Below are 13,676 nucleotides of genomic sequence, written 5' to 3'. Positions count from 1 at the left end.
TTCCCTAAACGCAGCCGCTCGATGTTTTAGTGCTGTGCCTTGCATTCACGCGGCTAGCAAAGAAACAATTCCCAGCGCTCACTCGCAGCGGCTCGGCGCGCATCTCGGTATCCACGCGGAGGCTTTGCTGCAGGGCCTCTAGATGCCGTAGCATGTCCAGTAGGAAGGGCGAGATAGGAGCCCGGCAAGAGTGCACGCCTCAGTCGTGATGCGTTTCGGCGGCGATAAAACGGTATATCGCCAGACTGCTTTAACGCTACTCGCAAGATGGTTCTTCCAGAATTTTCGGTGCCTACTCGCTCATGATGAAAAACAAACCGAGGACTCCTAAGCACTTCTTCTGAATTGAGAATGCCGAAGCATTAATGTGCATTGCAACGCCACTGAGCGGTTCTTCGAGTTAAGAACTCATTGCTGGCAAGCGAGCGCGCTGAGGTGCTTGGCCAACGGCTACTAGATAACGCAAGGCCGGTGCACTTCGATCCGTGACGCCATGCTACCGTGCCCGACTGCCATAAAATCTAATGGGGACGCTCCCGCGTAGTCCGCGGTGATTTTGACGTGACCGCTTTCGTCGCGACGGGCACGGCAACCGAAATTTCCTTCCAAACAGCATGATGTCATAAAGCAGCGTGCATAGGCCTGCTATCTGGGCGGCGCTGATTTAGCGCACGGGGAAAGGCACTCGATTTATGAGCGCAGGCTGCAGGCTCGAAACACACTATCCCCAATTCTATTTCTTATCTCTTTCGGGTTTATTGTGGAATTTTCTACATTAATTTTTGTATAGCGATTGCGGAAGTACAGTTACAACGCAGGCGAGAGCCTGCACGGTAAAGACACGTGCTGATAACACAGACGTCCCAGAGAGAGGGTGACGTGGAGGTGCCCTCTACACTCGCGGAACACCTGTGGCCCCAGCGTGCCCAGTTGGTGTTCTCTTAGCCCCTTCTGCTCCGTCGAGGCGAGCACATGACGTGGCGTCGCAGCCAAAGGGAATTCATTTGCCGTTTGGCTGCTAGAGACGCCAGCCTTTTCGCTCAATGGGCCGTCTGATGCATTCGCATCAAAAATTGTCCTGTTCTTCACTATAAAGAAAATATTAGGGCACGTTCTACTGAAGATTGAATAGCAATAACAGCGCAAATATATGTTGGTGCAACCTTTGCTGCAAATTAGCATAATTGTTTCGAGCCTTTACATTGTTTTTATATTGCCATTATTCTGTGAACAGTAAACGCACTCAGTTTGGACAACTTATCAAGCTATGTGCAAACCACCAACAGGGTACAGAAGTCCTGCATACTTAAACCTTTTCGCTACAATCAGTAATTGGAAGTAAGCTATTATGGCACTTCATTATTTTTCATTGATGGAGTGAGTGAGCGTAAATATGAGAGACTGAGGGAGTGAGTCAAGAACAACAGTTTCTCGGCGATTACTAGGATATTCTGTGTGTAGCTAAGAAAGTGAGTTTTCCGTCAGTTAAGTGCATTCCGCAGAGTTAGTATACTCACTCTAGAGGGAAAGCAGGGCGAAAAAGAAGTGCCAACCTGAAAGGCACCGCCATGTTGCCACTTCTAACTTATGTAACGCTAGAAATATTGACAATACGATGCAAAAACAAGCATTTACACTTAGCACATGCGTATAAACACTGTCTAAAATTAATTTCTTTCTGAAGGCTACAACGGCTATTTATAAAATTTTGAGAGTAAGAGAGAGAGAGAGAGACAAAAGGGAAGACAAGACAAGGAGGTTAGCCAGTGTAAGTGCCGGCTAGCTATCCTGCGCTGGGAAAAGGGGTAAAGGGAATAAAAGGAGAAAGAAGAGAGAGAAAAGAGAGAAAATAAGAGATGTTCTGTGCATGGAAGAAATTTTTGTTTGCGCTTGAGTGAGTGAGTGAGTGAGTGAGTGAGTGAGTGAGTGAGTGAGTGAGTGAGTGAGTGAGTGAGTGAGTGAGTGAGTGAGTGAGTGAGTGAGTGAGTGAGTGAGTGAGTGAGTGAGTGAGTGAGTGAGTGAGTGAGTGAGTGAGTGAGTGAGTGAAAACTTCTGAGTCTTTCAAGAGTTTCGCGGTTACGAGGTCTCCGTCGTCTTCATCTTCTTGGCGCTGGCGACTTGAGACTTCTCTTCAGCAAGGGTGGGCCCCTATTTCAAGGCTCCACTGAGTCGCGCTGCATCGCTCGCGTGCTGCACTAGGGCCCTTTGGGCCGTGAGCTCGTTGCTGGTGAGCCGACTCTCCCATTGCTCCGCACTCGGGTGTTCGTGTTTTTGGAATGCTTTGTTGCGTTCGCACTCCCAGGTGATGTGGTAGAGTGTAGGTTTGGCACCGCACCAAGGGCAGGCGGCCCTGTATTGTGACGGAAACATCTTATTGAGCACGTGTAAGTTGGGGATGGAGCTTGTTTGTAGTCTGCGCCAGCTGGTCGCTTCCTCCTTTGTGAGGTCTTTGTGTGGTGGCGGATATCTAATTCTAGTTCCTCTATGTAAGTTCAGGGTCTCTGCGTATGCCTGTAGGTGGGTCTCCGGGGCATTCGAACGCCCAGCTCGGAACGCTTCAGCTCAAGCTAGCCTGTCTGCCCTTTCGTTCCCTACTATGCCTCCGTGACCCGGGATCCAGAATAATTTGTGCCTGGGCTTTTCCTTCTCGGCGGAGGTGGCTTCGCTGATAATTCTGAGGGAAGTTTTGCTGATTCTGCCTCTCGTGTAGTTCCTGCACACTTCTTTTGAGTCTGTCAGTATGTTGAGAGATCGGCCTGTTCTGTAACCTTCCGCTGCCGCCAGCGCTACGGCAATCTCCTCGGCCTCCGCTGTGCCAGCGACCTTTGCCGTGGCATACGTGATCGGGTTTCCTTCCTTGTTAACCACTATCGTTGCGGCCACGCGTTCTCTTCCGTTTGGATATACGGCGGCGTCCGTGTACGCTGTATTGTCTAGCTGGGCTAGGGTTCTCTCAACGTATTCGGCCCTAGCTTTTCGCCTGTTTTCGTGTAGGTTGGGATCCATATTTTTTGGCAGTGGTCCCACATTAATGGTTTTCCTGAGGTGGTCTGGTACGTCCGCGTATCTGTCTGTCAGTCCGCTCGTGTCCCGACCCAATCTCCTCAGGAGCGCTCGTCCCGTAGGGGTGCCTCTGAGTCTCGCGGTTTGCGTACCCAGCAAAGCCTGGGCGAGCTCACTGAAGGTGTTGCTTGCCCAGCTGGAGCAACTTCTCCTTCGACGTGTTTCTCGGTAGACGCAGAGCCGTCTTGTACGCCTTCCTGAGGATGGTGTCTGCTTGCTCTCTTTCTGCCTTGGTTGTCACGTGGTACGGCAGGGAGTACGTGACTCGGCTGACAATCTGGCTGTTGACTAGAGTGTCTTCTTCTTTCATTCCGTATCTCTTTTGGGATACCCTATTGATCATGCGGCCCACTTGTTCCGCCACCTTGCTCAGCAGGCTAATGGTGTGGCTGCACTTCCGGCTGCCTTGTAGCCACATGCGCAGGATCCTAATCATGTTCTTGTCCGGGATGTTGTGTCCCTCGAGGGTCACCTCCAGTGTCGCTTGCGCTTGAACTACATGGCACCACTACACGAAGGCTCGAGATGACGTTAATTGCTTTGATCGCGCGCCTCGTCTAAATCCCGCCTCGTCGCTTGTGACTGCGAGCCTGCACGTAGTAGCAACATGGCCACGCCCTTGCAGTTACCGATTTAAATGCATGGGTGGTGTGTGGAGCTTTTCCTCTAAAGTTGGTTGTATTCATTCTTTGCGTTCCGCACTTGTCTAAGTGGAAATGTGAATTTTAAGCATGCATGAGCTTGCAGAAGGTTCTTTGTAGTATGGCACGCAAATTTACTTCTGTCAGTGTAAAGATCACTTTGCGCAGAATTACTTTCCTTCCACTGGCTCCTTCATTAAGGTTAAGGAGGATGCGAAGATTTTAATGAGGTGAAACGAGGAGAGCTCGGCCTGCAGAATGTCTCTACCTCGTTAGTCCTCACTGGAGTATGGGTAAGTAGGACATACAGTGACAGGTGGCTAGCAGTTGACTATGAGTACAAAGAGCTACAATAGTACAATATCATAAATACTATTACATAGTAGACTACATTGTTTATCGTTAAAAATTAAAGAACGCACGCCATAGTGTCGTAGTGGATATGGCGTTGTGCTGCTAAATCTGAAGGTGCGTAAACGGCCCGGACAAGGCGGCCGTACTTCAGGGGCAGGGAAACGGAAGAGGTCCATGTTTCGTGCATTTGGTGCCGGTTAAAAAAACCCTAGATGGTCGAACATTGTTCGGAATCCAACACTCTGCTGCGTCTCATAATCATATCGCGATTGTGACGCGAAAGAGTTCCAAAACTCAATTTAATAAAAAAATGTAAATACAAGCTTTCTAAGCCCCTTTTGACAAGCCACGCGAAACGGAGCAGGTTTTCCTGGTAAATATATTCATCTTGCGCTAGAATGCGGTGTTCTCTACGCTTGTATATTTAAATTGTGCAGCTCTTTCTACATGCCTCCCGTCATTCTTTCTTTTATTGTCTTTTTCATATTGTCACTTCTTTTCTAGTGCTTTTTATATAGCGACCTTCACTCCTGTTATTATAGGTATATTTTATGGGCGCGAGTGGGCATCGAAACTGTGGTAAAGGAAACATTGAAGAAATGGCTACAAGTGAGACCATGCTTACACATTTAGCTTTAACAGCCTAGAGAGGGCTCGCTCTCAAGCACTGAATTCCATTCTTTTATGATGTCTAATCTAAGTCCCCAAATCGTATCTGAAAGTCTCGTTAAATTGTCACCATCTTCTTGCAGTCGTGAGGAAAATTTAGGAGACCACCAGAAGCAAATTTACTGATAAGCCAAAAACTGACACCATGTCTTTTCAGTGACAGGTTTACCAAAGTGTGCATTTCCCTGAGCTACCCAAACTTGATTTCAGAAAAGGGACACATTGACGGCACAATCAGAATGTACAAGGGCTTCTAAGAAGGAGTCCTTCCCGTGTGGCAGTGACTCGAAGTACATACCGCCTGCGTCAACGATAGTGCCAAGGACACTGACGGGCCACGATGCGGTCCCGTGGTCGACCTGGAAGTGGTCCATCAGCGCCACATAGATGAATCCCGATGACCGGAAGGCAGCCGATTGGCCAAAGTCCATAAGGGCTGCTATTAGGATCACGTGCCAGTTTGACCGAAGTTCCGTCGCCTCGCCGTCCTCAGAAGCATCGATGCCAACATCAGCCCCTCCTTCTCCGCCTCCTGGTGCCTGTGGTGAAGCAATGACGGGAAAGAATACCGTGACACACCGGCGCTCGAAATACCGCTTGACTAAGGGACACCTACCCGAGAGGCATCCATGGCGGGGCGACACAAATTACGGTGTAATGTTGCATACGACAAAGAGAAGAGAGAGATCCGAAAGATAGGAGTAACTCATTTTCGGTGAAGGTCCATTGCGTAAGGGAAGATTCCAGCAGTGCTCTATGGTCTCGAGTCTAACCCTGGGGCCCAGCTCTTGAACAACGCAAAGCTTGATGCAACGCAATGGTGCCTTATCTTTAGTTTTAGCGACTGTCAAAAACATTTTATAATTAGCAGGGACGCCATTTCACCAAATATACTATCGGCTACGTTCTGTCAGCTTCAATTGAAAGAAGCTACTGCAATGGAACAGGCTACTTTGCGTCATTGCTAACTGAAAACATATAAAGCACACCGCGACGTTACTTTAGTAACTCTTCCTTGCGTTTCGTTTATGTTAAGCGATGAGGGAAATTTGCACCACACAAGAAAGCGGGGAAAATTTATGTATTTTCTGCGCAAATTTCCATAAGCCATGTGCAAGACAAACTAGCCCAACAGTTTGTGCCTGTCGAATGGAACAAATTTCAGCTTGTTCTCCACTGAGCAACATGCATCGAGAGGGCGTAGTTGGGATAAGAAGGGCTTGTAACAGTGCTTCAAGTGTTTATTTTGTCTGGACGTTTTTGTGGTTCGCATAGGTTCCGTTGAGTGTGTTTCTGGATTAAACTTGTTAAAATCGCCTAATTTGTTATTTTCTTTCTGTTTCTGCAGAGTTATCAGCGGAAAGAAATCGCCGCTGACACGTAAGATGCCCACGTCTTCGACATAAGCAATTATCACGAAGTATGCTAGTCCTTAATCGTTCTTTCCCTGTTCTTTCACTTCGTCGTTCGCTGTTCTTTTCTACCTGTGCCAATTTTTTTAAAGATTGCCTATGCAGACAGCACAATCCTAACCCTGGATCGAAATTACTGTATGAGGCGGCCAATACTTATACGAGACATTAAAATGTTCAATTGAAGTTCAATTGAATTGAACTTGGAATGAATTCTCTGGACAGCACCAGTTCTGAGGAACTGGTTCTGTCCACAGAATTCGTTCCAAGTGGATACGCCGTGTGAACTCAACGGCTATATTTCGCAGATTGAAATATGTAGCGTAAAGTAATCAATTAAAAAGTTAACTAGCGTAATGACGTTCATTATTCAATTGAACATGCTGATTTCTTGATGTAATGGCCGCCTGGTCATGTGATTTAGATCAAGAGTTAGAATTGTGCCATCTGACACCGGCAATCACTAAAAAATTTGGTACAGCTTAAAAAAACGCCTGTGTATGACGTTTTAGCTCTTATTTCACATAGTTACGCGCGTTAATTAAACACACACCGATCGTTGATGGGCTTTGCTCACCTCCGTGGTTCGCCAACTAATTAACAAATGAAAAGTCATATACCTATAGCTAAAATAATGGTCTAACCGAAGGACACCAACTAAGACAGGACTTACATTCTTTTGCCAAACAAAGCATCACTCTACCTCACACAAGGAAAACCGGTGAAAACATAATCTCCACTGTTCCCTTTACCACACCGAAGAGAATTTGATCAGCCAAGATTCGACAGTGCAAAGCGCAAGTAGAGCATTTTCGGGAAACGTAGGACACAAGTGAGATGTGCACGGTCTTTCAACTCTGCCACGCCGAGTTCACGAAGAAAGGTGCCAAATGTGTCCTATTTGAGATTTATGTGGAGCTCTCTAAATTGTTCAGAGGCTGTTGACTCACAGTTGCGGAAGTTGTGCCTGAAATAGGTCTTCGTTTGTTTTGGTTAGCTCCCGTAGCTTCTCGCCTGAAACAACTTTTTGGAGGATTTTGCTTATTACATTTATTCAAGATCGAGTATTTGGGTTTCTCCATTCCCAAAGTGCGGTATGTAAAAAAAGAATTAAATGAAATTAAATGCCACCGTCGGAGTACTCCTGTATTCGATGTTGTTTTGGTACTGGTGTGCCACATTTAACATATAATGCAAACGGACTGTGGCGACACACTCTGCGCATATTTCTGCGCACCTGCCATCTTATCATCTGGCCAAGCATACCACAGCTGCACGCTGGATTGCATGGCCGATAAAGCATAGCGCCACCGCCATGTCACCCGAGGTATGCGTCACCGACGGTGGCTATAAGAACAGGCTGCCTGGCTGATAAAAGCCGCCTTCAACCACCAGCTACTGTGACAAACGTAGCGTTGGTACGCCCGTCCGCTGACATCGTTCGCCGAATAAAGACGCGTTGCGTTTTTATGTTGGGATTCGTCCTTCGCTAGCCGCGACATCCCCACATCTGGTGACCCGGACAACGAACAGCAACGCATCGCCATGGACGAACAAGACGCCCTTCAACGACAGCTGGAACTCCTCAACAGACAGCTTCACGCGCAGCAAGAGGTGATCCAGAGGCAAGAGCGACAGCTTCAGGAACGGCACGACCAGCTCACTGGTTCCGTGCAGCAGCATCCTGCCGGTTCCGCCGAGGACGCCACAACCCCGGCAGACGGCATCCCGCACGCTGCCCCGCATGGCGTCTGGCGTGTCGCTGTCAAGCTTCCGCCGTTTTGGGCCGACTCGCCCGAAGTATGGTTCGCCCAAGTCGAGGCCCAGTTCTCTCTTGCGCACATCACACAAGACCGGACCCGCTACGACTATGTCGTCGCCCACCTAGATGCCCGCTACGCCAGCGAGGTCCGGGATATCCTTGCCAATCCACCAAAGGCCAACCTTTACGAACACCTCAAGACGGAACTCATTCGCCGCCTGTCACTCTCGGACGACCAGAAGGTGCGACAACTTCAGTCCGCAGAACTTGCCGAGCGCAAGCCTTCGCAGCTCCTCCGCCACATGCGTGCTCTCGCGGGCAACATGGAAGTCCAGGATTCCTTACTGCGAGCACTTTGGCTTCAACGACTTCCACCACACGTCCAGGCAATTCTGCAGGCTCAGCTTACGCTACCTCTCGACCAACTCGCCGGGATCGCTGACCGCGTCATTGAGGTCTCTTTGCCGCCGTTATCGCCCACCGTCCAGGCTGTCGCCGCACCGCCGAACACCATAGAGCTTGCGCGGCGTATCGACGATATCAACCGACAGCTCAGCTCCATTCAACGACGCCTGGATCAACACTTCCCGACGCGCCACTCGCAAAGCCGTGGCCAGAACACTACCCCGTCGCAGCAGCCTGGTGACGACGACCGGTGTTACTACCATAGACGCTTCGGGGACAGAGCACGGCAATGTCGACCGCCCTGCTCCGCTAGAAATCGGGGAAACGCCAACGGCAGCTCGTAGCCACGGCTGCGAGCTGCTAACCTGGGGGCCATCGCATCTTCGTCACCGACCAAATTACAAAGCAGCGGTTCCTGGTCGACAGCCGTTCCGACATTTGCTGCTACCCGCGAGCATACCTACAGGGTCCCCGTCCTTCTACGTCTTTCGAGCTCAGCGCGGCAAACCGGTCCACTATCAAAACTTACGGCTCGCTCCGCCTGCACGTCCAGCTCAAAAACCTACGCCCTGACCTTCATTGGAATTTTGTCATCGCCGACGTCACAGAGCCAATCATCGGCTCAGACTTTTTGGCGCACTACAACCTCCTTCCGGACTGCCGCCACGACCGTCTCATCGACGCGACAACGGGACATTCTGCGCCAGGCCAACGAACGACTACCCACCAGCCAAGCATCAAAGTACTCAGCGTCGAACATAATTCACCGTACCACGCCATTCTCGCCGAATTTCCCGGTTTGACGCACCCCAGCAGGTTGCCACGCGACGTGCAGCATACCACCTTGCACTACATCCGGACCACCCCAGGGCCCCCGGTTTTCTGTCGCGCCCGTCGCCTTGCCCCGGACCGCATGCGCATAGCCAAAGCAGAGTTCGAAGCCATGCTCCAGGAGGGAATCGCCCGCCCCTCCAACGGCCCATGGGCCTCACCACTTCACCTCGTCCCCAAGAAGACCGAAGGCTGGCGGCCCTGTGGGGACTACCGTGCGCTCAACGCCCGCACAATTCCGGACAGGTACCCCGTTCACCACATACAGGACTTCGCACATCGCATTTCCGGCTGCCACGTTTTTTCCGTGCTAGACTTGGTCAAGGCCTACACGCAGATACCCGTCAATCCGGACGACGTCCCGAAAACTGCAATCATTACTCCTTTCGGCTTGTTCGAGTTTCCCTTCATGAGCTTTGGCCTGAGGAACGCTGGGCAAACCTTTCAACGCTTCATCGACGAAGTCGTCCGCGGCCTCGACTTCTGCTTCGTCTATCTTGATGACATATTGGTCTTTTCCCGCAACGCCGACGAACACCACAGGCACCTTCGCCTGCTTTTCCAACGCCTCGATGACCACGGCCTTCTCGTCAATGTCCCAAAGAGCACGCTCGGCGCTTCAGTCGTCAAATTCCTCGGCCATGAAGTTTCGTCAGAGGGAACTCGACCCTTACCTGAACGCATCTGACATGCAAAATTACCCTCAACCAACCACCGCTAAAGACCTTCGCCGTTTCCTCGGCATGCTGAACTTTTACAGGCGTTTGTTGCCACACGCAGCCGAGTACCAGGCTCCCCTCCATGATGCCTTGGCTGGTCTACGAGGAAACCAACCCATCACGTGGACACCGCCTTTAACAGAACTTTTTGAAAAATGCAAAGCTGCTCTTTGTACCGCCACACTTCTCTCCCATCCTGTGCCAGACGCTCCCTTGGGGCTCTTCACGGACGCCTCTAGCATCGCCGTAGGCGCCGCCCTTATGCAGCACGTAGACAACACCTGGCATCCCTTGGCGTTCTTCTCCAAGAAACTCTCAGCTCGCAAAACGACCCCTTCTGCGGCCACTCCCACCGACGAAACCACGACCCCCGCGCCGTCGAGTTCGCCAGCTTACTACAGAGAACTTCTGGCGATATACGAAGCAGTTCAGCACTTTCGCCACATTCTCGAAGCACAACACTGCACTATCTACACCGACCATAAACCTCTGACCTACGCCTTTTCTCAGCGCCGCGACAAACTCCCACCGGTTCAGCAGAACCAGCTCTCGTTCATCGCCCAGTTTACCACCGACATCCAACATGTCAGCGGGAAGGACAACGTGGTCGCCGACGCGCTTTCACGTGTGGCAGCTATTAGCCCTTCACAAATAACAGCTGATGTCCTCGCCGAGGCTGAGACTACGGACGCTGAACTGCAGGAGCTTCTTAAGGGCGGGTCCTCGCTACAACTGCAGCAAGTCCCCCATACCTGAATCGACAAAGACTATCTACTGCGACATGTCGACAGCACGAAGCAGGCCTTGCGTGCCCCTTTCCCATCGCCGTGGCCTCTTTAACCAGCTACATAATCTCAGCCATCCCGGCATACGCGCCTCTGCACGCCTCGTGGCTGACCGCTATGTCTGGTCCTCCATGCAGCGTGATTGCCGCACTTGGGCGCGCTCCTGCATTCAATGCCAGCGCGCTAAAGTGACCAGGCATGTCACTTCACCACTCGGCGCATTCCCCCAGACCTCTGGTCGGTTTCAACACGTCCACCTTGATATCATAGGGCCCTTGCCTCCAGCTGGACGCTATCGCTACTGCCTCACCGCCATCGATCGGTACACTCGATGGCCTGAGGGATGGCCCCTCGAGGGAATCACTGCGGAAGACGTCGCCTCGGCCTTCTTCGCCGGCTGGATTGCCCGCTTCGGGCCCCCTCGCCGCGCCACCACCGTCCAAGGACGACAGTTCGAATCGCACCTTTTCCGGCTGCTCGGGTTGACCATCGGGTTCGAACGCTCGCGGACCACCAGCTACCACCCATGCGCGAACGGGATGATCGAACGTTTCCACCGACAGTTCAAAGCAGCCATCATGTGCCACCCGGACTCAACCTGGCCTGAAGCCATCCCAGCCGTCACCCTAGGTCTTCGCGCCACCTTTAAGCCCGACATTCAGGCTACACTCGCAGAGCTCGTCTACGGGGAACCTCTCCGCCTCCCAGGCGAATTTCTCGCTGCACCGCCATCCACCACCGCGACGTCAGATCCCACCGATTTCATCGCCCGGCTCCGACGCACTATTGCTACCTTCCGCCAGTCACCTGCAGATCACCACTGTAAGACAGCGCCCTTCGTCTTCAAGGATCTGGCAACGTTCTCGCACACTTTTCTCCGCGACGACACCGTCCGCCGGCCTCTACAGCCACCTTACAGCGGACCCTACCCAGTTATCCGTCGCGATGACAAAACCTTCACCCTGCGCATTAAAGGGAACGCCGTCCGCGTCTCTATCGACCGGCTGAAGCCGGCCTACACCGATGCCGCCGAACCAGCGAATACCAGTACACCCACAGACGTCCATCCACGACCGCCGACATCGCAGCCTGCTTCCGTCATTACGCGCAGCGGACGTCTCGTACGCTGCCCAGATTTTTTCAAGCCCTGAGGGCTCTCCACTCCGCGGGGGGGGGGGGGGGTGATGTGGCGACACACTCTGCGCATATTTCTGCGCACCTGCCATCTTATCATCTGGCCAAGCATACCACAGCTGCACGCTGGATTGCATGGCCGATAAAGCATAGCGCCACCGCCATGTCACCCGAGGTATGCGTCACCGACGGTGGCTATAAGAACAGGCTGCCTGGCTGATAAAAGCCGCCTTCTACCACCAGCTACTGTGACAAACGTAGCGTTGGTACGCCCGTCCGCTGACATCGTTCGCCGAATAAAGACGCGTTGCGTTTTTATGTTGGGATTCGTCCTTCGCTAGCCCCGACATCCCCACAGGACGTTTAAAAGGCATTTATGCTTTTGAAAACACTAACCAGTAATTTGTTGTAACTGCAGGAAACAATTATTAAGCATAAGGCACACACCGACAACCTTCACATATCTAAATCTAAACTGTTTTTTTTTATTATTTATTTATTTATTTATTTTATTTTATTTTTATAACATGAATTCAAGCAATACCGGTGTGTTAGAAATTATGTGCTTGCATACCTGAACACGTTCCCGCTTTGGTAAAGCACAGACACAAATTAGTGAGTGGAGGAAATTGAGACAATTCCCCGTAGCCCTTCTATTCAAATCTAACTCTGAGATCATTACCCGTGCACAGGGTCTCTGCGGTCTTCAAAAGACCTTAATTCACTTCATAGATGAAATAGTCGTTCGTACCATGAAAAATGGAAAGCGTTACTACTTTCCCACTAGCGACTGAGAAACCCTTCGATGTCGTTAAGTAAATAGCATCTTGTGTAATTAACATCAAAGCGAATGTGCCGAAGGCCGGTTATGACCACGTGCCCTATGGAATTTGCATTGGGGGTGGAAGGGATTATGTGGCACGTGTAGGCAATCTGCGTCATACTCAAGGCTACGCTGCATTTATGAAGGATGCTATCGTGTCCCACCGACTGTGTTTCCGAGGACTTACTGTTTAATTTGTATTTGCAGATAATTTACAACCTCAACCGCTATCTCGTCAAATTCTCTAAACACGCAGCTCAACACGTGGTTTAAGCTGAGGGTAGTTCCGGGGCCATGATAGTGTCTTGGATTTGACGAATGCGCCACTAAGGCACCACAATGCCTCTGCGATGTAGAGGCCTCAATGAGACTCTGCAGGCTATTTATATAATCGTGTACGTGCGCGTGAGTGTAATAATGCGCGTATGCTTTTTTTTTCTCAGTCATCTCCCCTGGCTGGCAAGCCAAGCTGTCACCGAGTTGACCTCTTCATACGTCGTTAATCTTTTTCTGTCTCTATGAAGCACATTAGAGATACGATTTATGAAGTTGCGGCTGTTCTTTCATAGCCCTCACACTTGACAAATTTGCTCATCACTTAGACTTGGCGTCTCAATATAGCCGCAGCAGGCGCAGCAGAATATATATCAAGCGCCTTGCCTGCTGATAATGTTGCAGCTACCATGAGAGTAACTAAAGTCCTCTTGTTGAGTCCATACATAAACCTTCATAACATGCGTCCTATGCTTTACTCAGCCACCATATTGGGCTGACCTTCTATAGCAACGAAGTTACTCTTCCATTGACCTACCAGGGGCGCCAGTCAGATTTCGTGGTTCTGCTGAACTCGTAGGGCAGCCCTATCAGCTTCAATGAATAAATTTACGCCAGTTATTTTAATTTCATCGCTCAGATCTCTTCCTTTATCGTCATGCGTCGTTGAGGACCAGCCTATCGTGATGAGGTGCCCATTTTACAGGTACTTACCAGACGGCAGCACTCGTATGCCTCCGAAAGCAACAGGTGATGCTCGGTCATTTCACCGTGGGATAGAAAAGATTCGCCAGATTCACGTGAA

The 13,676-nt window shown here is 50.7% G+C and overlaps 1 protein-coding gene across 4 annotated transcripts in view; it reads right to left on the bottom strand.

The window, feature by feature from the left end:
- Positions 1-13,676, bottom strand: part of LOC135901836 (monocarboxylate transporter 12-like) — a 73,787-nt gene that overhangs the window by 23,726 nt on the left and 36,385 nt on the right. For 3 of the 4 annotated variants that reach the window (XM_065431684.1, XM_070533604.1, XM_065431685.1), the window contains one exon: positions 5,026-5,266. In XM_065431684.1, the coding sequence (XP_065287756.1) occupies positions 5,026-5,266 (241 nt within the window). Of the gene's footprint in view, positions 1-5,025; positions 5,267-11,692; positions 12,065-13,676 lie in introns of those variants that run through there. The other variant, XM_070533603.1, reaches the window with a different exon arrangement.

The sequence above is a fragment of the Dermacentor albipictus genome, chromosome 2, assembly GCF_038994185.2.
Source record: "Dermacentor albipictus isolate Rhodes 1998 colony chromosome 2, USDA_Dalb.pri_finalv2, whole genome shotgun sequence".
NCBI lineage: Eukaryota > Metazoa > Arthropoda > Arachnida > Ixodida > Ixodidae > Dermacentor > Dermacentor albipictus.
The sequence above is the reverse complement of the archived record's forward strand: the minus strand, read 5'-3'. Positions and strand labels throughout refer to the sequence as shown.